General features: G+C 40.6%; 1 protein-coding gene and 1 long non-coding RNA gene across 2 annotated transcripts in view; one reads left to right on the top strand and one right to left on the bottom strand.

Annotated features, from left to right (window-relative positions):
* Positions 1 to 15212, top strand: part of TM9SF2 (transmembrane 9 superfamily member 2) — a 69395-nt gene extending 54183 nt beyond the window's left edge. The window contains exons 14-17 of the mRNA XM_066237322.1: positions 924 to 1075; positions 2104 to 2215; positions 3599 to 3770; positions 7324 to 15212. Coding sequence (XP_066093419.1) covers positions 924 to 1075; positions 2104 to 2215; positions 3599 to 3770; positions 7324 to 7391 — 504 coding nt within the window. The 3' untranslated portion in view covers positions 7392 to 15212. The remainder of the gene's footprint in view (positions 1 to 923; positions 1076 to 2103; positions 2216 to 3598; positions 3771 to 7323) is intronic.
* A 1532-nt stretch (positions 15213 to 16744) lies between these two features.
* LOC136308874 (uncharacterized) lies at positions 16745 to 17822 on the bottom strand. The gene is made up of 2 exons (XR_010726185.1): positions 17302 to 17822; positions 16745 to 17271 (listed from the first exon to the last, which is right to left on the bottom strand). It is a non-coding gene; the product is annotated as an uncharacterized lncRNA (long non-coding RNA).
* Between the last annotated feature and the right edge of the window lie 8529 nt (positions 17823 to 26351).

Below are 26351 nucleotides of genomic sequence, written 5' to 3'. Positions count from 1 at the left end.
TTCTTCATTGTCCTTTAACTTCACTTTATTGTCTTTGCTATTCTCTGAAAATATTCAGTCCACAAGCTTAAAAAAAATAACATATTGGAGAGTATTTTGTGAGGCGACCTGGAATGCTTTGGAAGAAACTGCATTGCTCCATAGTTTCCACTGCATCTACCGTGCCAGTCCACTAACAGATTCTTCAATTCTTTGGCATTTTTTAAATTTATGATTTAAAACCTATGTTATGCAAATAGTAAACTGACACAGTTTGAAATTTTTTAAGTACTTAAAATTCTAAAAATATAAAAATTAAAGATATATAGTGACTGCAATATACACATATAGCTACGTATAAAATAATCTACTCCATGGAAGTAATCTCAATGATACTGATAGATTTAAAATTTTGATGTATCATCACAAAAACTTTAGATACACGTTTTGAATGTTTGAATTTTTACATATGTGCCCTTTTTCCCCTCATGTAACTATGTTCAGGTACTTTAGATTCTAGGTTTTTTTATACTGTTATATAGTGTGTTATGAAAAAGAATAATTGAGAACATCACCCATACTTTATGGTTATAAAGCTTCATATAGCCATTTATTGTCTTTTTCACATTCTTAAGTCTTAGTAAAATTGAACAATTTTAATAAAAGATAACATTGTGCATTTCAAAATAAAAGTAACATTGACAGTAATTTCAGAGCCAGCTGATTTCTGACAGTATATATTTAAAAGGAAAAACTTAACTCTACCTTTTTATTAACTATTATTTTCCAAGTACTCTATTTTTTCCTTCTGTGTATTTCACACTTTGTGTAAAGCCATTAGTCAGTGGACAACTGCTGAAAACAGTGGTGGTTTGTTCTAGTACAGAAAAAAATATTGAAATAGATATATAATTATGAATCCTTTTTTTCTTTCTTTACTGAAGGCCATTGAACACCCAGTTCGAACCAATCAGATTCCACGTCAGATTCCTGAACAGTCCTTCTACACAAAGCCATTGCCTGGTATTGTTATGGGAGGGATTTTGCCCTTTGGGTGCATCTTTATACAGCTTTTCTTCATTCTGAATAGTATTTGGTAAGCTAAGGACTAAGTCTCTTATTCCCATTACTGTTATATGTAGTACTAGCTCTCTCTTTTTGTTTGTATGGATTACTGTTTATGTCTTACAAATGTAAGTCGTTCTTCAATAATCAGAAATCTTAAGGGCCAAAGAAAAAAAATAATAGTGATAATAGCTTTTACTAATTGAGGGCTTATTAATTTTTACTCTTAATTCTCAGGCAGTTATTATTTGCATTTTACAGAGATGAAAATGAGGCTTTGAAAGTTAAGTAATTTCTGTGTCACATACTTACTAAGTGTCTCCAAATCTTATGTTCTTAGAAAAGTAATCTATACTGCTTCAGAGAAGCTACTCTGAGCCCCTGATAGAGAGGAGTTCCATGCAAGCATTGGAGGATGGGTTGAGCTAGCTAACCTTTCAAAGTCCTTTCTTATCCCAAGTCCTTCATTCTCTGATTTCTAATTTGGGTGGAAAAACTCACTGGTAATTTTGAGCCACTCTATTAGGATATATACACTGCAGTATATTATAGTAGTTGTTTGATCACATTAACTTATGTTACAGAAAGTATTGAGCTTTGAGGTAGCATAAAGTGAAAACTAAATTTGAGTATTTTAGCGATTAGAACCTCCTTTCTTCTAACTGTTACAATATTTTCCAAAGTCAACTGATTTTATCATATGTGTTAAGAAAATATGTATAGTAAATGCAACCATTCCTTAGTTTGCCTCTGCCTTTCTGTTAATTTTTTATAAAATTTATCAGACTCACCAGTAGACAAATAGATTAAGCATATATTTAAGCAAATGAGAGTTGCAGGTTCTACCCGAGCAGGAAGGCAAAGTCCATGATATTGCCGTATCCTTCCTTCCCTACCCAACTCCGTCCCACCCCACCACTGTCTAAACCTATGAGAATTTGTCTATGATTAGTTGGGAGAAAAAGCAAACATTTTCAGTTCAAGAAAAATAAAAATTGTGTCCTTTACTGTGCTAAGGATAAAATATTTATAGTTTTATTTTGGCATGTTTGATTGTAGGTCGCACCAAATGTATTACATGTTTGGCTTCCTATTTCTGGTGTTTATCATTTTGGTTATTACGTGTTCTGAAGCAACTATACTTCTTTGCTATTTCCACCTATGTGCCGAGGTATGTATTAGCAGTATTCACTTATTTTAACTTGTACACAAAATTTATAATTTTGGCATAAAGCTGAAACTATTAATTGAAATAATTTTTAAGTCTCCCAATCCATGAATATGGGATGTCTTTCCATTTATTTAAGTCTTTTAAAATTTATTTTAGCAGTGTTTTGTAGGTTTATGTACAAGTCTTTCATCTCCTTAGTTAATTTATTTCTAAATATTTTATTCTTTTGGATGCTGTTGTAAATAGTTTTTAAAAGTTTTTCTTTTTTGCTTTATTTATTGCTGGTGTTTAAAAACAACTGATTTTCATGTTGATTTTGTCACATTGCTGAATTTGTTTATTAGCTATGGTAGTTTGTGTATGTGGATTCTTTTGGATTTTTTAATCTTGGTATGCTTTTAAAATATATTTATTTTTCACATATTTAGAAGGGTAGGAGAGATAGTGAAATATTTCTTTTACAAGATCTCCTGTTAAGCTAAAAGCCACTTTACATAAAAGTAAGAACTGTTTTAAAAACTTACCTTGTTTGGCCCTGGCCATTGGCTCAGTGGTAGAGTGTCAGCCCAGCGTGTGGATATCCTGGATTCAATTCCCAGTCAGGGCACACAGGAGAAGCTACCATCTGCTTCTCTGCCCCTTTCCTTTCTCTCTCTCTCTCTTTCCCTCCTTCAGCCATAGCTCGGTTGGAGCAAGTTGGCCCCCAAGTGCTAAGGATGTCTATATTGCCTCACCTCAAGCACTAAGAATAGCTTGGTTGCCAAGCCATGAAGCAGCAACCCAGATGGGAAGAACATCGCCCCTAGTGGGCTTGTCCAGTGGATCCTGGTCAGGGCATATGTGGTAGTCGGTCTCTGCCTCCCTGCTTCTTCTTACTTAAGAAAATTTTAAAAAAAATAAGAATAAATAAAAAATAAAAACTTACCTTGTTTAAATTATGTTAGTGATTACTGAAAATGGATTTCAATCAAGCCTTAATAAACTAATCTTTTTCTTAATTTAGTTGACTAAACTATAACATAAGTAATATTAATTTTGAACTATGTAAATAAAAGTAAGCTTAGCAAGTAAACTATGTAGGTAAAAAGTGGATTGCTTTTCTTTGGGAAGCATACAGTTTAAAATATAGTTTAATGCTTCATTATTCATGAACTGTTTTTAACTGGTGTTTAAGTAACCCCACCAAAGATAAGGGCTGCTTTTTAGTTCCTTTAGGTAGGAGGGAAATTGACAAATCAGTAAGAAAAAGACTGAAACCATAACAAAAACTAGGTTTTGAGTGTTGTTTCACCTGTTTTGTTTGATTTGTAACTTTATTCTGTTACATATTATCTATTAATTGGAAAGTAATTCTTGTTCTTTATATTTTTCTTTTCTACCTAGGATTATCATTGGCAATGGCGTTCATTCCTCACAAGTGGCTTTACTGCAGTTTATTTCTTAATATATGCAATACATTACTTCTTTTCAAAACTGCAAATCACAGGAACAGCAAGTACAATTCTGTACTTTGGTTATACCATGATAATGGTTTTGATCTTCTTTCTTTTTACTGGTAAGAATTTAAATGATTATTTTAAATTAATTTTTAGGCCAATTATTCAAATTATTTATAAATATTTTTTTTCTAAAACTCATGAAGGCTTCTAGTAGTCAGCACTCCTATATTTAGTCCTCAGTGCAGCTAACCATGTTTGGTCTGCCCACCTGTGAGGTGATATCAGTAAAATAAGGTAAGAAAGCAAACCCTAAGGAAAGAAAACTAAACAGGGAACAGGATCATTGTTGTGCTAAAAGTTTGACCAGTATGTATATGTCTCAGGGTTTTACCCTGTTACCCAGCTAATGGCCATTTCAAAAACGGTAAAAGCTCTAGCTAAGTTTAGGAGTAATGTAGAAGTTGGGGCTGTGATGTCAAGATGAGATTGAGAATAAATATCAAGAAAAGATAATCATAGGACATCACTTATTCTAGAAGTTTTAAGTTACAAGTTTATATCTTCACTTTAAAATTCAAGTATCTAATGCAGGGGTCCCCAAACTACGGCCCGCGGGCCGCATGCGGCCCCCTGAGGCCATTTATCCGGCCCCCGCAGCACTTCTGGAAGGGGCACCTCTTTCATTGGTGGTCAGTGAGAGGAGCATAGTTCCCATTGAAATACTGGTCAGTTTGTTGATTTAAATTTACTTGTTCTTTATTTTAAATATTGTATTTGTTCCTGTTTTGTTTTTTTACTTTAAGGTATGTGCAGTGTTCATAGGGATTTGGTCATAGTTGTTTTTTTTTATAGTCCGGCCCTTCAACAGTTTGAGGGACAGTGAACTGGCCCCCTGTGTAAAAAGTTTGGGGACCCCTGATCTAATGGGATATAGTGTATATTATGTTGGTATTTGTATATGTATTTTTTCTTTGTCCATCTGGGTAAAAATTTCTGTATATCAAAGCCCTGTAGGTACTTGGTAAACATGTAGAATGACTGAATTACAAAAAAAAAAATTGTGGGACCTTTCTTTGTCACAAAAAATATACATCTAAAATTTTATCTAACACTGTGTTGTGCGCTATATGAGAAAATATAGGAGCCCAAAAAGAAAAAAACTAGCAATGTTCTACTTTTTTACTCATCTGTTAACATTTAAGAGAACTACATAGGATTTTTTGAAGTGCGCCTATTGCAATATCAGTGTATGACAAGCTTCAGTACTTAGATCAATTCTGTATTTCAGGTCACTGATCAGACACAAGGAGGTTGGTGTTTTCTAAAGTGAGGTATACCCATAGTTACCTCAGGACTCCAAACCCCTTATCTAAGTCAATCTATTTTACAAAACAAAATAATATTCAGTCATAAAGAAAAATGTCGCTTTTAATATGCACATTATATCTATTTCATATTCAGAAAAAATAAACTAGTAAAAGTATATTAAGAACGATATAAACTTTCTTAGGGTTGTCAGTATAATGATAAAGTGTCCTTTTTCTCATCTTAACATACTTTATTATCTTAAAGTTCTTGCTAAGCATAAGATTGTTTAAATACTGTATTTCACCATGTATAAGAAAGATGCACCTCTTTTTGAAAAATTTGGGGTCTAAAATCTGGTCACGTCTTACACAGTGGTTGTGGTTTTTTACTTGCATTTCCTGCTTTTTTGCGCTTGTTTTTTTGCACCCATTGTTGAAGACAGTGATTCGTCATCAGACACAGATGAGGACAAGCCAATGGGTGGGAGTTTTGACAGTGATGAATTGTTTGAATTTTATGATGAATGAAACTTGAGTTCAGTAACTTTATGTAATACTTTTTTTTTTTTTTAATTTCAAATTTCGGGCCCCAAAATTTGGGTGTGTCTTATACATGGAAGCATCTTGTACATGGGGAAATCTGGTATATTTATGTTTTGACCATTATTTTTCTGTAATTAACCCCAACCTCTTTCCAAGCTAAGCTACTAATGACCATTGGAACATCCAAAAGGTACTATATTTTCTCCAAAACTGTGACTTGTGCATTTTAGGTACTTGGTACATGTATGATGTAAGAATGAGTATAACAACATTTATAATTTCCTATAGTAACATCCCACTTGACTTGGAAAATCTCCTTTAATACTTTATATTTAAAAGAATGGTGAAAACCATTGGGACTTTAAGTATAAAACTTAACAAGAAGTATGTATCCTTCTTTATTCGTCTGCACTCCCACCTGGTGACTGTCTCAGGGCTCATCCTGGGAAAAAATGGTATGCCTCAGGCTTCTAACATAAGTTAGGCAGCTCCTTAATTTAGTAGATATCCTTTTGCAAAAATAGCAGATGGTAATGGGATAAATGGTGATGGAAGGAGACTTGACTCGGGGTGATGAGCACACCGTACAATATACAGATGATGTATAATAGAATTGTACACCTGAAACCTTTATAATTTTATTAACCATGTCACTGCAATTAATTTAAAAATAAAAACAAAACTAGTCTCTAAATTTATGTTTAGTAAATGTAAGAATTGTATGGTTTAAAAGAGTAATTACCCTTGAAGTCAGAAAAGAGGAATTTGAGTTCTGGCCCTAACCAAGGGGCCATTAGACAATTACTTAACCCCTTGGAGCCTCACTTTTGTCACCCATCTAGCAGTCATACTTTTTGGAATCTAGATTGAAGATAACTGAAAATCAAGGCATATAGTTGTTCATGATTCATCTTATTTACCCTCTATGACAGTTTGTGGAGGCAGCTAGGACATATAAAATGACCTCTGTTTAATAAGATAAAGAAATGGGCTTGCAAATTTCAGTGGACTAGTTCAAAGATGTTATATACAGCTCCTGATTAGAGCTGCTCCTTGCTCTGGTACCACACCACCTCTTATGTTCAGTGAGGGTGCATCTTTGTTTTTATCCTAATTATATCACTTGTAACACTTTGTAAAAATTTTTAAGTTTATTATAGTTCTTTGAAAACTGATAATTCTCAATAATTATACTTAGAAAATACCCATTTAATTATTCTATGAATCTGACACTCTGTTTAAGCTATTCATATCATACCTCAAATTAATTTTAATAGGAGCTTTCCATTTTATAAGAAAATATTCTTTTTTAAAAAATTATTTTAAAATTGATCTTAGAGAGAGAGGAAGGCAGAGAGGGAAACATCAATTTGTTGTTCCACTTATTAATGCATCATTGGTTGATTCCTGTGCATGCCCTGACCAGATTGAACCTGCAACCGTGGAGTATCAGGATGACACTCTAACCAACTCAGCTACCCGGCCAGGGCAAGAAAATATTCCTAAAACAGAAAGGAAATTTTTTATCCTTTTTGCCTTTTAATTTCAGTCTTTGCACATAATAAGAATTAATGTATTATAGAAAGTTTAGGTAATCTTATGGTATAAAAGGTTCATTTTGTCAATTTCTGTAGAAAATTTGATTTTAGGTAGTTGTATTATTTTTTAGAAAAGCTCATGGATCTATGGTATATTCTGGAAGGTAATAAAGTTCCTAGTTTTGTGGCTTTTTTAAAGGAATCAGTTGTTTTAAGTCTTCTTCGTGTAAATTATAAAGCTTCCTTTGAAAAATGGTTTATTTTTGTTTTTTCTTTTATAGGAACAATTGGCTTCTTTGCATGCTTTTGGTTTGTTACCAAAATTTACAGTGTGGTGAAGGTTGACTGAAGAAGCCCAGTGTGTCCAGTTAAAACAGAAATAAATTAGATTCTTCATCAACAAAGATCTGTTTTGTGACTACCTTGAGTTTTATCAGACTTATTGGCCTAGTAATCCTTCAGAAACAGCATAATTCTACATACATCTCTTCCTGTACACTTGTCCCCACAAAATACGTTTTAGCACTAAAACATTTGTATTGTGGTTTGATTAAGTATATATTCAGTTGTTCTCAATGAAGAGCAGATTTAAATACTATGTGCATTTGTAAATACAGTAGCTATAAAATTTTCAATGCTTCCAATAGCAGTTAATAGAGGAGGCCGTATTAAACAATATTGATGAAATGCCGAACAGTTCATTGTAAATAGGATTTTCTAGGCTCGGTAGGTGGAAAGAATTATTTTTCTTTGAAGGAAATAACTTTTTATCATGGCAGTTTTGAAGGATGATTTGTATGATGTGTTTATTGGGGGGGATGTGGCTTTTAAAATCTGTATTGGTTGTAATTGTTCATACCTTCTTTTTTGTGTTGTCTTTATTATTCTCCTGGTACTGGCCTTTTAAACTATGTGCCTCTGAGTCTTTCAAGTTATAAATTTATCTTAATAAATATTGTAAAAATATCTTCATTGCATTATTACCTGTTGTATATTCAAAGAGAATCTGTAAATAATGATGTTTTAAGATGTTACACATTTTATCAGATTTTACTGATTTTTGTTAATGTAACACCGTATGAGTTTTGATCCTAATGAAATTCCAGTATCCTGGGGTTTGTGACTAATCTAAAATTTTCTTCATTAGGCAGTAACAAAAATTTTAGTTCTACGTATCTAACCAGAAAAATGATATAAGTCTAGTAGTTAATATGGGCCTTACTACATTGTCTTTGAAGATCTTATGTTTTTTACCTGTTTTTTTTTCAAAATACAATATTATCAATGTTTTAAAAAGTTGGTTTTTATGATTAGCAATGATAGCAAGTCTTCCTCTTTATGATTACATTGTCTTAATTTGAATCTCACAATTTTATTTATTAGAATTAAGAAATAACTTTCTTAGTGTTAAAAAAGAAATTCTTTTTCACATACATCTGAATGAAATTCAGTCGTGTGGAATGTAGAAGTTTAAGCCTTTCTCGTGGTGGCACAGTGGATAGAGCATCATCAGCCTGGAATACTGAGGTCGCCAGTTTGAAACCCAAGGTCACCCCATCTTGAGCAGGGGATCATCAGCACGATCCCAAGGTCACTGGTTCAGTCCCCAGTCAAGAAACAAATGAGTAGCCATCAATGCACAATTAAAGTGAAGTAATGATGAGTTGATGCTTCTCTTTCTCTCCCTTCCTGTCTCTCTCCCTTCTTGTCTCTCTCTCAAAATAAAGAAGAAAAAGTTTGGGATTTCAGGAACATTAGTCTGGTTATATCTATGAGAATATTCATCTTGTGTTTTAGGAGCTCAGTGCAAGCTGCTTATTAAAAATCAGATACTGTCCTTAAACTTAACAACTAAAATTATTTGCTGTTGCTCATGATGTTGGTGGGGTCATACTCAGTAATTTTATGTTGATATCCCTTTTTAAAAAACTGACCTGTTGGTTTTAAAGAGTAAAGAAGTTCTAGTAATTTTTAACCTTTGATATAAGATTTAAGATAGAAACGTTCCTTTCAAATTTATTTTATATATCTTTTGCAGCATATTTAGTTTTGTATATATTAATACCGTTAAGGTACCATTGAGATAGGCTGGTTGTCTAAATAAAGAAAAGACTTTATACAAGCTCCAGCTTCAGACCCTAGGCTAGTTTTGTTGGTCAAAGTTCAGTTTCTTCAATTTTGTTTTTCCTTCCATGATCAATTAGTGATTAAAACAGCTGTATTGATATAATTTATTTTCTTTTTCTATAGACTTTGAAGTAATCATATTTTACACATAAGCAATGAAGAGGCAATTGGAAAAATGAAAGTTATTAAAGGAAAAGACTTGGAAGGGAGGAAAGATGAGGAGGGAGACTGAAAAGCAAGACCAGTGGTGAGAAAGGTAGTGGAAGAAAAGGCCTCTTGTTCATGACTTACCACGACTTGAGTCAGTCAGCTGCCACGGTTTGTTTTGGAAGTTCTCTGTAAAAAACACCCTGGTTGCAGCATGACGTGGTTGGTTATAACTCGGGAGCCTTTTCCTTAGTTTGAGTGTACTCCAGGAAAAAAGTAGTTGTTTGCATTGTGACCTGAGCACCAGAACCATGACTGGGCTTCTCTTGAGTGATTGTGGGAAATGATGCCCCGGTGAATAAGGGCTTGTTCTGAGCTAGGTTTGTAGAAGTTCTGCGATTGGTATGACCACAATTTCTCAGAAAACCAGTGAGCCTTAGCGCTTGGAAAGGATTTTTAAAAGCCTCATTGATAAAGATCTCTTTATACTTCATAACAGTTATTTAACAGGTGTGTGTCTGCCTTCTACCAAGATTACAAATAAGCTGATTGGGACATGTGACCTCTATCTAAGCTTGGTTGTCATGGTGCCATGAACATGGAAGGAAGTCATGTGTTCTCTGAATTTTTTTCCTTGTCACTTCAGAATTTGCCCATTTATGTCATTTTTCAGTGTCCCAACTTTTGGCTAATTATATAATTAACCAATGTCAATGTATAGTATAAAGTAATCTTAATGTTATTTAACATTTGCATTTTAACTTTTGTGGTATAGAATCAGTGCTTTAATAGAAGGAGTGATGAGAAAGTGCCATTTGAGTAATGAAACAGTTGAGGGGAATAAGTGAGGGCAGATCTTTCTGTGCCTGTCACACGATGTAAGGGCACTAGCTGTGTTCATAGTGCAGCCCAGAAATTGCTGTATGCTCATGAATGGGCATGTGGTTCCTTTGCTCTAACTTGAAAATACCTTAAATCTGTGCTATTAATTCCCCATACTTTTACATATACTAGGTAAGATGATGTAATGCCACAAGTCATAAAACACTTTAAAAATTGCATTACAGGTAGGTCCTTCTTAAGATTTTTTTTAATTACTATCTTTAGAAGGCTTTATAAAGGCCTGCTTTAAAATTTTACTTTTATTTATTGAGAGAGAGAGAAACTATTTGTTGTTCCACTTTTCTATGCATTCATTGAATGTTTTTTGTATGTGCCCTGACCAAGGATCAAACCTGCAACCTTGGCATATCGGGATGGCACTCTAACCAACTCAGCTACCCAGCCAGCGCCAATACCTGCTTTTTAATGAACAGAATAAATAACCTCTGTTAACAGACAGAATTTGTCAGCTTCTGCCTATGGATAGCAGGACATTCTGGTATGTCATCAATTTGTAAGTTTATTTCATGAAGAAATTATTCCCATATTTGTATTTTTTTCCTACAGACAGAATAGATGGTGGCTACATCATGCCTACAATGAGATCTGCATATAGAAAAGAATGCTTTGCTTTCTCAGGTATTTTTGCTTTTGATATAACCAAACCTAAATATTTCCTCTACTGCAGTGGTTCTCAACCTGTGGGTCGCGACCCCGGCGGGGGGTCGAACGACCAAAACACAGGGGTCGCCTAAAGCCATCGGAAAATACCGGGGTCGCGACTCACAGGTTGAGAACTGCTGCTCTACTGATTTGTTTTATCCTTCAGTGTAATTTGAAGTCTCAAAACTAAAAATCGTCTACATTTCCTCTATCTTTTGAAATTCTACTGGGTTTCTTCAGTGTACTCATTTGAACTTCATATCTTCATTTTCACATTTAATTATCTTTTCCTTTTCATTCTTTGACCCGCTGATATATTATTTGACATTCTCATTAATAGTGAATTATTTTGTAGAGAAGGTAACACAAGCTCCAAAAGGTCCTATCTCTTGTTTCCTTTGGATATTCCTAGCAAAAAGCAGTGTGGGCCACATGAATGGTATTGACCATGATAAAAACAGAGGCTATTCATTTCTCTGAAGAGTTAAAAATAGAATAGATATGTCAAAATGATAGTTTGCATTCACTTTTTAAAAACTTTTTTACTGATACCTTACAAACAATGACACTGTATACATATATAGAATTCAAATTTTCTTTTTCCAGTGGGCCAATCTGTTTATTAGAGACTCGCAACGGCTGACGAGCAAGCAGGCAGGGGAAACTGCTTCCCTTTCAGGGCTGATGAGCAAACAGGTGGGGGTTCTTCAGCAAACAGTGGCCCCTCCCAAGCTACAATCTGCCACCCTGAAGGCAAGCGCAGGTAGCCTTACGTAGACTGTACACACATGGTGCTGCCCCATGCTCATGCACCACTCAGGCAAAGTACAAGGCGATCAAGCCTAACACACTTGTTTGCCTAACATTTCACCCCTTTAGGGTTGCTCGCTTCACAATCTACACGACAGGTATCTTATGCAGTGGTCCCTGTGTGAGGAGATACATTACGTAAACAGACTACAGCAACAGCACAAGTTATACAATCACAATAATTACAAAGGTGCTGCCTGACCAAGGCGGTGGTGCAGTGGAGAGAGCATCGGTTTAGAACAGGGAGGAACGCAGGTTCGAAACCCTGAGGTCACTGGCTTGAGCCCCAAGGTCGCTGGCTTAAGCCCACGGAGCAACGGTTTCACTCCCTCTGCTGTACCCCCCCCCATCAAAGCACATACAAGAAAGCAGTCAATGAACAACTAAGGAGCTGCAACAAAGAATTGATGCTTCTCATCTCTCTCCCTTCCTGTCTGTCCCTCTCTGTTTCACTCTCTTTGTTTATGTCAAAACCAATAACAATAATAATTACAAAGATACCCTTCACAGTATCTCTCTGAGCACTGTGCAAGGCGCTAACTGGAGGCCCATCTCTAATCCCCTACCATACAGTAGGTGGGAGGGCCTGTACAGACCAGGGCTGTGTCTGTGGAAACCATAAATTGCCATTGGTGCATCGCTGCAACCAGATGAGAGCAGCTTCCCGGTGCAGGAGGGCCTCCACCAGAGCTTGCCCCCCACCCCCACCCCCATCAGGGTCTCTCATACTGTCCAAAAGTGGCATGTCGATCCAATAAGGGAGCTGATGCCCCCTTCTGGTTGCAGTCCAAGAGTCCATTACAGGTAAATAGGCATATAACTCTTTATTAACAGACCTCAGCACCTTTCCATAGTGCTCTGCCTGTTGCCACAAGCCCCATTTAAACCCCTCAGCAAGCTTACAGGGCCTGGCGGGATCAAACACATTCAAAGCCTGTGCTGCCTTGATTGTTAGTTCTCTTATCTGTTGCTGCTGCCAAACTTGTGTAGTAACTGCATTCCATGCCAGGCCTCAGACATACCCAAGCTCAGATTTGTGATTAAATCTCAGCTAAGATCTAAATGCTGCAAAAAAGGATTCAATTGTATTTCTCTCAATAAACTATCTTATTGCAGGATGAATCTAAATGTTTGAGGGATAGCGGTCCTTGAAATGAATTTTTTAATCCAGTTATTTCCACTGAGAATTAGTTTCTCAATATGGTTATATGATTTCCATGTAGTGTCAAGAATACAATAGCATTTCCTTGCAAGTCTAAGGTGGTGAGCGTGTCATTGTCGGTGCTGGGCTGCAGCACAGGCCCGCTGCGGAGCCTCTGCTTTGGGTGAGAGCCACAGGACAGCATCTCGTTCCTGCAGGTGCGCGCAAGCTTACACACGCTCGTGGTGTTCTGTTTAGTTGTAGGAAGAACTAGCTCAGATGGCTCTGGTTGCAGAGTTTTGGCAACTTCCATGTCGCCAGGCAAAATTGGCTGCCGACCCTGAACGGACTCCAGATGTGAAACTGCCACTTGAGGGTGCTCTGGAGGAGCTGTAGTGGCTGCAGGGCTGCAGGGTGTTCAGCCTCCGCCATAGGTTGCTAGGCAATGGTGAGCCCCAGGTCCACAGAGTGCACTGTGACTTTAGTAGATGTTGGTCGCTGAGCCTGAGAAGGCTCTGGTTGGGGAAGTGTCACCTCAGGGTGCTCTGGAGGTTGCGCTGGGCTCTCCTGCTTGGTTGGAAGTTTGACCACTTCAGTGGACTTTGGAGGAGGAACTGAGATCTGCTTAGTTGGTTCAATCTCGTTATAGGGCTCTGGTGTTATCCAAACACTCAAATTCTCATCTTTATTATTCATCAGTGAATGCTGAGCTTCACCTGACCCTATAGGTGAGACTGTCCCCTCATGATGTACGAAGTCCAGCAGCCATTTTGGAGGCTGAGCAGGACCCTCTTGACTGACTGGAGAAGGCTCTGCACTGGCAAAGGGCACTTGAGGCGGAGCCAAGCTCTTCCCTGGAAGCGGACCTGAAGCTCCCTCCTAGTGGAAGATGCTTCTCCCTCCTCAGGGACAGAATTCTGATCGCTGAGCTGGGTCCGCCTGGGGTGGGAGAAGGTTCCGCTTCCTTGGGGGCCTCTGTCAGCAGAGCTGAGGCTTCCTGTTGGGAAGAAAATTCAGCTTCTCTGGGAAGCATATGAGGGCTCATCGGAGAGGTTTTGCTGATCCTGAGGCCAGGGTTCGGCTGTCCTCAGGGGGATGGAGGTCAGCAGGAGGTTAGAGCCCAGGGCAGCTCTGGAAGCTGACGGGCCTGGACCAGCAGCCACAACAGCTGCCACATAAGTAGGAGCCATGGGGCCCAGAGGTACATCCTGGACATGTTAGGGGCACAGTAAGCAACCCACACAATAGGGGCAGGCAAGTGACCCAGACTAGTAGGACACAGTATGTGACCTAAGCGAATGAGATGCCATACCGTGCACTGAGGTAAAGATGAATAATTGGCATTGGTGTCACAATTGGCTGCTGTCACAACTGGTAGTCGTGCCACAGTTGGCATCCATGTCACACATGTGCCCTTTAGCAACCAAGCACTGCCCTCCTCCGGTCCCAACCTTTATTTATATAACTTTTGTTAGCTTGGGGGTGAGAATGACTGCAGAATAGCAAGCCTTTCTCCCAGAATCACCAGGAACCAAGAGATCCTTTTCCCCTGCAGAGGGGACAGCTAACTCCCACTGGGGCTCCCCTGACCCCTCCCAGAGTGGCTGGATTTGGCCTGCACACCTGGGTGGCCCAAACTCCCATCAGCGCAGAGTTTGGGCCACCAAAATGGGAGGTGCTCTTAATGGAGGTGAGGGGTTGGGGAATGGTGCAGAGCTTTCCAAGAAAGCCACAGGGCCTCCATCCAGGAAATCAGAAGTGCTGGTTCAGTTCTGGCAATCTGAACTCCTCCTCTAAGCTGAAATCTCAGAGACATGCTTCCTCCCCTTGGCCATCCTGCTCCAGGTAGCTGGCCACAGTGAGACAGACAGGTAAAGTGAACATCTTTGCTGCCAAAGAAGTAGGTATTGCCACGATGAGTTGGTTGTTGTAGGCACGTGCTGGCAGTTCTTTTCTGAGCTCACTTGACTCCTGCTCTTCCTCTTCATCTTGCGCATCTGTCCTCATTTTTCATGCAGCTCTCTGCCTTGGGAACCTTGACATTTTCCTGCTCACTGAGAAGCTTTGTCAGGGGTCTCATAAAGGCTGACAAATTGTCACCACTTTTCTCTGAGGATTCCCACTCGGTGCTGGTGCTCTTTCTTTGGACTTAGGCTTTTGTTAAGGCTGCATTTCCTGTGACAGTTCTTCACCACAAGGTGCGTGTGCCACACGTGCAGCTTCACAGTGCAGCCTGTCTCGCTGACAGCCTCAACATTATTTTAATGGGCCGAGGCAGCGGACCAAGTGGCTAGGTGAAATCTGTGTTGTTCTCATGTCTAAATATTTTCATGTTGGTTGGTAATTTAAAAAGTTGTGGATCTTCAGTAGCAGTTAGAAGATTACAATTAAGAATTGTGTCGCCTGACCTGTGGTGGCGCAGTGGATAAAGCGTCGACCTGGAAACGCTGAGGTCGCCGGTTCGAAACCCTGGGCTTGCCTGGTCAAGGTATATATGGGAGTTGATGCTTCCAGCTCCTCCCCCCTGTCTCTCTCTCCTCTCTCGCTCTCTGTCTCTCTCTCTCCCTCTCTCTCTCCTCTCTAAAAATGAATAAATAAAAATAAAAAATAAAAAAAAAAAGAATTGTGTAAAAACTACAATCCATGACAGGTCTCAAATGTACCCAAGCTCAGGTTTGTGATTAGATTGCATCTAAGATCTAAATACAAAAAAGAAAGGGACGCATTTCTTTCAACATATTGTATCTTATTGCAGGATAAATCTTGGGAGTATGAAGGTCCCCTCCGACAGTCTGAGGTCTGTGTTGTGGGGATAGATGGCCAAATTTCCCAACCCATGTCGAACACTTCACCCCCCTTTTCCAGACAGTAAAGCTCAGAGTCAAATTTTATTTTCTTTCCAAATATAAGCAAAGTGTTGTTTGTTTTTTTTAAGTTATACTTATTAGCAAAGAAAACCATAGATGGGTGGGTTAGAGTGAACAAGGCTCTTCTGGCTACTGCTGCATCAGACATGTTCCGCTGTAGAGTATTGGCTGGGACAGTGTCACATACAGAGTAAACTGAGGTGGTAGGGCTAGAGGCGGCCACTCTAGTTTTCTACTTCAGCTGCGCTGGGTAGAAGGAGCTGGGTACTCAGCCCATCCTGTGATACTGCTGCTGAGGACTCAAAGGACACCTTCCAGACTCCCTAATCCTCTGCCCCCGATAATGTCATTTTGAAAAACTTTGCCAATCCCTTGAGGAGAGGGGACATGTTGAGAAAACCGATGAAGGTGTGGAACTGAGGTGGTAGAATTTTCTTTCAGGACATAAGGAAGCCAGGTGGTAAGGACTGGGAACTCGTGAGTACAGTTGCATTTGTGTTAAATGCAGGGAACCAGTTGTTACTAGACCTGTTCAAACTAGCTGTCATTAAAAATGATTCCTGCCTGACCTGTGGTGACGCAGTAGATAAAGTGTCAACCTGGAATGCTGAGGTTGCGGGTTTGAAGCCCTGGGCTTGCCTGCTCAAGGCATATATGGGAGTTGATGCTTCCTGCTCCTTCCTCTCTCTCTCTCTCTCTCTCTCTCTCTCTCTCTCTCCTCTCTATAATGAATAAATAAAAGAAAAAATTTTTAAAAATGTTTTTTAAATGATTCCCATTTATATGACTTTCGTAAGACCGATTACGTGAATATCAAGGAACTGGGCAATCAATCTGTGTGGGATGAGGGCCCAGAAATCTTGTGTCTGACAGACACACCCTGAAAGTCAGTGACGACTAGAGCCAAGGCTCAGGCAGCTTCCCTAGGGCCACAGGAATCACAGGAATGACTTTGGACCTTCACCAATGCATCTCTGGGTTACCCTTAATCATTCTTGAGGCAGCACCCCCACCTTTGTAAGCCTTCTGTCCAGTGTGTGTATGTGTGTGTGAAATGTAGGTAGAAGATGTCAAGGGGACATAAGCTTCAGAGTTCAATGGCATGTTTCAGTCCTCTGCCACTAATGAGCAGATCCCATCCAATACAATGCTTTTTTTTTTTTAACTTTTTTATTTTTTAATTTTTTAATTTTATTTATTCATTTTTAGAGAGGAGAGAGACAGAGAGGGAGAAAGAGGAGAGAGAGACAGAAGGGGGGAGGAGCTGGAAGCATCAACTCCCATATGTGCCTTGACCAGGCAAGCCCAGGGTTTCGAACTGGCGACCTCAGCATTTCCAGGTCGACGCTTTATCCACTGCACCACCACAGGTCAGGCCCAATACAATGCTTTTGACCAAAGTAATTCCTTTCCATCCTCTGAACTCATAATTAGCTTCATCCTGATGTTTGACAGCTCTCTTATTACTACTCAAGTTATTGTTTAACTTTGAAGACCCATCCTTCCAAATAGATCACAAATTTCTCAAGGGCAGGAACCACTGCTTATATCATTTTTTGGTTCATGCCCAGATGTGGGGCAGCTGTGTTAGGCTTGCTCACTGGTGTACCAGCTGCAAGCACGTTGCTTGATTAGTGCATAAGCACATGGCAGAGGCGCGTGTGTATGGCCTATGTGAGGCTATGTGTGCTTGTATCCGAGAGAGATGAGAGATGGGGATTGTGGATGGTGGGTTGCCTGCCTGCCCACCACTGTGAGGGGCCATTTTGCTGATTGTTTGCCTGGAAGGTGGTTTCCCCTGCTTGTGTGCTTGTCCGCCATTGTGAGACTTTATTAAACAGAATGGCCCAACCCTTTCCGGCTCCACAGTTTTTCTACCATCTGCCCGAATCCTATGTGAACCTGCCTGTGACCCTGCCTGGCTTCTGCTACCGGCCTTACACCAGGCCTAACAGTACTTTGTGTGTAGTAGACATCTATTTGTTGATTAAAACTTGTAATTTAGGTGACAAGTGATACTGATTTTAAATATATAAATTGTTTGATATAATAACTTAAAAATGCCTGTTCAATATTTTGTTTACCTCTCAGAATCCAAAACATGCTATTTTTGATTTAATAAAATTATACATCTTAATCTGCATCCAGCAACATTGTCTTGTATACTTGTTCTCCATTCCTTGACAGTTGTTGAAACAAATCAGCACTGGCAGAACTTGGCCAGCTCCTCTCTACACTTACTTTGAACTGTTACCCACGGAAGCAGCTCAAACAGCTACAAAGAGGCTGATTGAAATCAGAATGCTGGGTCACTTCTCATTCAAAACAGATGGCCCTCCTTTTCACACTTCTGTCAAACCTGGGGTGGGGGGAATCACTTAAATGCATTTTTAACTCCCACACATGCTTACTCGCTCCTTAAAGGAATTATATACAGCTATTGAAATGCCAAGGTGGTGGACATTGACTTTAAAAAAAAACAAAAAACAGAGCTTGTTTCCCTTTATTTTGAAGAAAAAGCACTTTAACAGGGATATTCAGTATTGACAGTTTCAATGCAGATTCGAAATATTTTAATTTTCACTTATTTTATTTTTTCCTTTGGAATAGGTAATCCATGCACAGGTAAACAATTTAAAATGTACAAAAGAATATAGAGAGAGTTGGGGGGTAAACAGCTGTGTCAGGCTTGCTTGCGGGTTTATCGGCTGCAAGTGCTGTGCCTGATTGGTGCGTGAGTACGTGCAGCGCCACGTGCGTGATCTGTGTGAGGCTGTGGGTGCCCTGGGCGGCGATTCTCCCAGATCGCTCTCTTCTCACCGTGAGGGGCGGTTTTCCCTGCTTTTGTGCCCTTTACTGTGAAAAGCAGATTTCCCTTTATTAGCTCTTTTGCTTTTGTTGTTTATTCACTAGCCTGTCTTCGTGAGCCTCCAATAAACAGGTATGGCCCAACACTTTCTGGCTCTGCAGTTCCTCTTCGGTCTGCCCGAATCCAGTGTGGACCTGCCTGGCCTCAATCACCAGCATCACAGGGAGAAAGAAACAGAAACATCTGTCTGTTCTCGTATGAGGAACGGATCTGTTATGCAAAGCCATAGCAAAATATCACAATCGGGACACCGATATGAGTACAGTCAGGACAGATAACATTCCGGTCACCACCAGGATCCCTCAGGTCGCATTTTTATGGCTACCTCCACTTCCTTTACCCCACCCCCATGAATCTCTATAATTTTGACATTTCAAGGATGTTATACAATGGACTCCAGCAGTAGGGGACCTTTGCGACTGGCTCTCGTCTTTCATCACTCAGCCCACTCTCTGGAGATGTCTCCGGGTTGTCGCATTCACCAGCCGTTAACTCGCGTACTGCTGAGCAGTATTCCATCGTGTGGACGTACTGGGGCTGGCTTCCCACACGGAAGGGCATCTGGCCTGTTTCCCGTTTGGGGGCCTGTGGAGATTCTTATACAGATTTTTGTGAGAGCCTAAGTTTTCATTTCTCTGGGATAAATGCTCACAAGTGAAATACCGAGTTGTATGGTAGTGACATGTTTCTGCCAAACTGTTTTCCAGAGTGGCTGTGCCATTTTACATCTCCACCGGGAACATATGAACCATCCAGTTTCTTTGCATTCTCGCCAGTGTTTGGTGGTGTCACTATTTTTTTGTTAGCTGTTCTGCTAGGTGTGTAGTGACATTGTGGTGTTAATTAATATTTCCCTTATGGTTAATGACGTTGGGCTTTTTTTCATGTGCTTATTTACCATCTGTATATTTTGGTAAAATGTCTGTTCCTGCCTGTTGCCCATTTTCTACTGTTTTTTACTGTTCAGTTCTCCATTTTTTTTAACAGGGATCTATGACAGATTTCAGTATAGAGACCAGTGGAATTTCTGAAATTAAGCCATTGATCCTGTTAGTTTTTGCTCATTCCCTAGATCTCTTCACCAAGGATTATCAGTAAGGGGTGGGGAGCACTTGTGTTTGAATCCTTGTTTTCTGCTCTGAATGGGGTAGGGGTGGGGCCTGCAGGGAGGGAGCCTTTCCTGTGTGTTTACACGACTGAGAAGCAGGGATGAACATCTTTCCTCCCACCTGCTATTAGAAGGGAGGAAACAAGGGAAGATATAAATTAAACTTCATAGTGTGCACCTTCATGTTTATTGCTGCATTATTTTTAATAGCCAAGATCTGGCAACACCCCCATTGTCCATCAGTAGATGAATGAATAAAAAAGCTGTGGTACAGGCCCTGGCCAATTGGCTCAGTGGTAAAGCATAGACCTGGCACTTGGATGTCCTGGGTTTGATTCTGGTCAGGGCATACAGGAGAAGCTCCTATCTGCTTCTCCACCCCTCCTTCTCTCCCTTCTCTCTCTCTCTCTCTCTCTCTCTCCCCCCCTTCCCCCTCCTGCAGCCATGGCTTGATTGGAGCAAGTTGGCCCTGGGCACTGAGGATGGCTCCATGGCCTCTGCCTCAGGCACTAAGAAGAGCTCAGTTGCTGAGCAACAGAGCAGTGCCCTAGATGGACAGAGAATCACCCCCCTAGTGGGCTTGCCTGGTGGGTCTCATCAGGATCTATGCAGGAGTCAGTCTCTCTTCCTCCCCTCTTCTCACTGAATTAAAAACAAAAAAAGCTGTGGTAAATTTACACAATGGAATACTATGTGGCCATAAAAAGGAGGAACTCTTACCTTTTGTGATAGCATGGATGGACCTGGAGAGTATTATGCTAAGTGAAGTAAAGCAGGCAGAGAAAGAACCCTCCTTGTGTTATTGATCATTCTATGTGGCGTAGGCAGATGTGGGGTAGCTATGTTAGGCTTGCTTGTGGGTTTGCCAGCTGCAAGCACTTTGCTTGATTAGTGCCTGAGCATGTGGCAGAGGCATGTGTGCGTAGCCTATATAAGGCTATGGGTGCTTCCCTTCAGCAGCGACTCTTCTAGATCACTCTCCCGCCTCTGTGAGGTGTGGTTTTCCTTGCTCCCTTGCCCTTACTGTGAATAGCAGGTTTTCCTTTGTTTATTAGCTCTTTCCCTTTTGTTGTTTATTTGTTCGCCTGTCTTTGCAAGCTTCCAATAAACGGGTATGGCCTGACACTTCCTGGCTCCGCAGTTTCTCTACCATCTGCCCGAATCCAGTGTGAACCTGCCTGGTCTCGACCACCAGCATTACAGCAGATAACAAGCTAATAATGGGGCAGAAAGAGGAGTGAGCAAAATAAACATTTTAAACAATATTTAAAACATTTATTGAATTTGATTCCCGATTATATGTTAGGCTTTATTGTAAGAGCTAAGACAGATTAAGAAACGAAACAAAATGAAAGGCCAGCCTTCACAATCTAATGAAAGTAACAGCCAGGAAAGCAGATAATTAACAAAGTAGTGATCAGAAGTAGTGTCACAGCTTTCTTTCTTTTTTCTTTTTTTTTTTTTTTTTGATAGAGACAGAGTCAGAGAGAGGGACAGATAGGGACAGACAGGGAGAGAGATGAGAGGCGTCAATTCTTCGTTGTGGCTCCTTAGTTGTTCATTGATTGCTTTCTCATATGTGCTTGACTGGAGGGCTACAGCAGAGCGAGTGATCCCTTGCTCAAGCCAACTGGTGAGACTTGTTTAAACCAGATGAGCCTGCATTCAAGCTGGCGACCTCGGGGTTTCAAACCTGGGTCCTCTACATCCCAGTCCAACGCTCTATCCACTCTGCCACCGCCTGGTCAGGCCACAGCCTTCTGATGTCCCCATCTTTTAAGGGCTTGAGCCTTGCCTGGATTCCCCATTACTATAAGCTGTTCAAGAGCATATTCTATGCCTCTTGTTGGACACAAGAAATGACTTCTTGGGACAATCCATGGCCAGTAGGTAGGGGTTTCCTAGTCTTGGCTTGGATATTTTTATACGTAGATGTATTAGTTAATAGACTTTTGGAAAAAATTTGAGTTTCATTAGGAAAGAGAAAAGGGTAAAAGGGTTCTGGGCAGATGTTATAGGTTCCTTGTGTCCTCCCCTAAAATGGTATGATGATGTCTTAACACCCCAGCACCTCAGAATGTGACCTTGTTTGAAAATAGAGTTGTTGCAGATACAATTAGTTAAGGTGAGGTCATACTGGGGTAGATTGGACCCTAATCTAGAGACCGGTGTCTTATAAGAAAAGGATAACACCATATGAAGCTAGAGACACACCTGTGAAAAATAAAGAGATTGAAGTGGTGCGGCCGCAAGGCCAGGAATGCCCAGGATGGGTAGCAAAGCACAAAAAGCAAAGGAGATGCAAGGAAGCGCCCTCCCCTACAGGTTTCAGAGGGAATGTGGCCCGGCTGACCCTGGATTTCAGACTTCTAGCCTCCAAAATTATGAGAAGAAATTTGTTGTTTTAAGCCACCTGGTTTGTGGTACTTCATTATGGCAGCCGTAGGTAACTCACAGCAGGCAACCAATAATAGCCCATATTTAGTAAATAATGAAATGAGCTCTAACAGGGGAACAGAGTTGAAATTAAAATGTCCACCAGAGGGAGCACTAGAGCCTCACTTTCTAGCCCTAATTTGATTCTAACCTAGATGATGAATAATAGCTGTTTTAAGGAGGTGACTCTCTTAACCACATTTCAAAGTGATTTTGATAATTTTTCGTTTCTGTTCTATGGAAATGTAGGATCAGGCCACAAATGCCCTTATTGTACTGAATGCCTTTCACCTGAGGTGGGTTTTGGCTGAAAGTGCAGGATTCTGAGGGAGACAGAGTGACCCATTAGCCTGCTCTGTCGCAGGCAAGGCTGGGCGCTGGGCAGTGTGGTGACAGCATTAGTGAAGGAGACTCACCCACACTAGTGCGACTTTTGACAATGAGGTCTTTCCAGGGAATAGGAATAATTTATTTTTATTTTTGGTCTTTTTTCAAGTGATAGGAAGCAGCAAAATCTGATATTGTCTGGAAATTGCTATCCGGGCTGACAACATAGAAAATTTCTCAATCTGTCTATTACTTGGTGCCAAGCCTCTGAGGTATTTGATTTTCTTAGCTATTCATTCCTTCTTGAAAATCTGGTGGCACTCAGTGTGGTTCCCACACCAGCAGTGTCAGCATCACCTGAAAGCTTATTAAAAATGAAGATTCTTGCTTTACCAGATGGTGGTGCAGTAAATAGAGCATTGGCTTGGGATGCTGAGGACTGAGGTTCGAAATCTGAGGTCACAGGCTTGAATGTGGGCTCACCAGCTTGAGTGCTGGGACGCCGACTTGAGTGTGGGATCATGGACATGACCCCATAGTCACTGGCTTAAGCCCAAAGGTCACTGGCTTTAAGCCAAGGTCACTAGCTTGAACCCCAGGTCACTTGGTTGAGCAAAGAATCACTGGCTTATCTGAAGACCCTTGGTCAAGGCACATATGAAAAAGTAATCAATGAACAACTAAGGTACCCCAACTTTGAGTTGATGCTTCTCATCTCTCTCCCTTCCTGTCTCTATGTCCCTGTCTAAAAGAAAGAAAGAAAGAAAGAAAGAAAGAAAGAAAGAAAGAAAGAAAGAAAGAAAGAAGAAAAAAGAGAAGAGGAAAGGAAAGAAAGGCAAAGCAAGAAGGAAGGAAGGAAGGAAGGAAGGAAGGAAGGAAGGAAGGAAGGAAGGAAGGAAGGAAGGAAGGAGGGGAGGGGGGAGGGAGGGAGGGAGGGAGGGAAGGAACATTCTTGTCCTGGCCAGGTAGCTCAGTTGGTTAGAGTGTTGTCCCAATATGACAAGGTTGTGGGTTTGATCCCTTATCAGAGCACATCCAAGACCCAACTAATGAATGCTTATATAAATGGAACTAAATGAAACAACACATCAATGTTTCTCTCTCTTTCCCTTTCTCTTTCTGAAATCAATAAATGAAAATGACTTTTATTAAAATAAAATGCAGATTCTTAGGCCCAACCCCAGATCTGCTGGATCAGAAACTCTGTGAGTAGGACCTACCTGTCTGAGTTTTAACATGCCAAGCAAGGCGATTCTGATGCCCCCTAGTGTTTGAGAACCAGTTTGAACTTCCTGTCATCTGTGGCAATGCACTGTCCTACAGCTCTCACTTGCCTTTCCAGCTGTTTCTTCACTGTGTCCCATCCTGGTTCATTCCTCCTTCATTCTCATGCTTGTACAGGGGTCCTCAAGTTACAACACAGTTCTGTTTCTACGACACTGGCATAACCTGGATTTTGGTATAAGTTGAAAAACACCCTAGCCTAAGTCACTTACTATCATAACACAGTTATAAAATCATAATCTAGAACATAAAAACACAACTAAGCCACAGAAAAAAGAAAATTACATAAATATACTGTACTGTACACTGTACTGTATTAACAGAAAAATGAGTAAAAAAATTTCCTTCCTTTATTCCTGTGGTTGGTTTACACACTGGAAGAGGAAGTGCAAGGTGGGAGAGAGTAACCTGTTGGGAGGAGGAAGCTGGAGAGGCAGGAGAACCTGCAGAAGGTGCTGGAGATACTGGGTCAGGTGAATCAGGATTGCCTAAGGAACATGCAGGAGACGCTGGAGATGATTCTACCTGCACTACAGGTGTTTCATCTCGAGAAGCAGCTGATGTAGAGGGCACAGGATCTGTTGCAGGCCTCTCTACCTTCTTAAAGAATTGTTCGAGGTTAGTCTGGAAGATTGATGACTTCTTTCTTCTCTTCCATAATCTGCCTATAGCATTGCAAGCCATCCATAACAGCTCTCTAGACCTTACTGAATCTGTCATTGCTGGGGTCCTCAGCCTGAAATTTTGCTAGCCCATCCTCTGTCATAGAAAAACCTTCTGCTAAACTCTTAGTAGTAAATCTCTCAGGTTCTGGGGCTTCTATCTCTTCCTCTTCAATCAGCTGCTTCTCCAACTGAATGAGGTCCTCAGCAGACAGCTCCTCTCCATGTGATGCCAGTAGCTCTGTGACATCCATCATGATGGCTTTCCTCTTCTACGAAGCACTACCGTCTGAAGACTCTGACTTTTGTTTAGGAGCCATGATAAGGGCCAAGAAGTCTCCAAACAAAGCAACACAAATGGAACACTTGCACTTTTAACAGTCCAAAATGGCGTAGGTAAGCGTACAGGGGGTCGCCAACTCATACACCGTGTTACTGCATATTCTTCCGCCTCACACAGCCAAACTAGTTTGCCCACATAGTCTGTAAGTATGACACGAGTGTTGTAAACTGAAACGCTCATATCTCAATTATTTAAACTTTTATGGGAGTGAGCGTCATAAACTCGAAACATCATATGTCGAGATCCAAGGACCCCTTGTATGTGTGTGTGTCGGTATACATTCAGCAGACATCCAGAAAAGGCTGTCCTATCGTCAGTTTGGTAGATAAATCTAGATGTGTGTGAAGCTCTGATGGGATTGATGGTTAAGCTCCTTCTGTTGTAGGACCAAAGAGCCTTTCAAATTTCTTCAGGCGACAGCATTTATTGCAAAGAATGAGGGTGAGCATCTCTTATTGCAATCAGGAAAAAATAGGATACAACTTTTTGACAGAGAGAGAGAGAAAGAATGAAAGAATGAGAAGAGAAGAGGCCCTGGCCAAGTTATCAGTTGGTTAGAGCATTATACTGATACTCCAAGGTTGCAGGATTGATTCCTGGTTAGGGAACATACAAGACTCAACCATTGAATGCATAAATAAGTGAAACAACAAATTGATGTTTCTGCCTTTTTCTTTCTCCCTACCTCCATCTCTCAAATCAATAAATAAAAAGAGAGAGAATGAGAGAAGAGATGCAATGAGAAGTAAAAAAGGAAATCATCGCACCATTTAGTCTCCATGAAATCTCGGAATGTTCTTCACAACAAGCAGTAACCTCTAGCCACTCCAGCAGTCCAACATTGGTGTCCTTTGGTACTGGCTCTAGGAACTCCACTCTCATGTGACAGAGTTTTCTTACATGTCTGCTTCTTCTTTTTTCTTTTTCTTTTTTTTTTGGCAGAGACAGAGAGAGTCAGAAAGAGGGACAGATAGGGACAGACAGACAGGAAAGGAGAGAGTTGAGAAGCATCAATTCTTCATTGCAGCTCCTTAGTTGTTCACTTGATTGCTTTCTCATATGTGCCTTGACGGGGGGGGGGGGGGGGGAGGGGACTACAGCAGAGCGAGTGACCCCTTGCTCAAGCCAGCGACCTTGGGCTCAAACCAGTGACCTTGGGCTTCAAGCCAGCGGCCTTTGGGCTGAAGCCAGCGACCATGGAGTCATGTCTATGATCCCACGCTCTAGCTGGTGACCTTGGGGTTTCAAACCTGGGTCCTGCACATCCCAGTCTGACGCTCTATCCACTGTGCCACCACCTGGTCAGGCTTCTACTTCTTCTATCACTATTTCTGCCTCTTTTCAAAGCCACTGCTTACCCTTAGGTCTGATTGCCAGGAGGGACCTCCCTATTAGCTTCTCTGGTTGTTTTCTTTCAGCTATGGCTGCCAATACCAAGTTCCTCTCTGTCTCTCATGGAAAGAGTCCTCAGATGTCTGACTGGGTATTCATTTGACTGTCAACATGAAGCTCCCCCTTTAGGAGAGCGTTGCATGGCCAGTCCAGAGGTGAAGCTTTGTTTGTTTGTTTGTTTTGTTTAGCAAGGGACAGAGAGAGAGACAGATAGGAACAGACAGGAAGGGAGATGAGAAGCATCAATTCTT

This window comes from Saccopteryx bilineata, chromosome 6 (genome assembly GCF_036850765.1).
Source record: "Saccopteryx bilineata isolate mSacBil1 chromosome 6, mSacBil1_pri_phased_curated, whole genome shotgun sequence".
In the NCBI taxonomy this organism is placed as follows: Eukaryota; Metazoa; Chordata; class Mammalia; order Chiroptera; family Emballonuridae; genus Saccopteryx; species Saccopteryx bilineata.
This window is presented reverse-complemented; position numbering and strand designations above follow the sequence as displayed.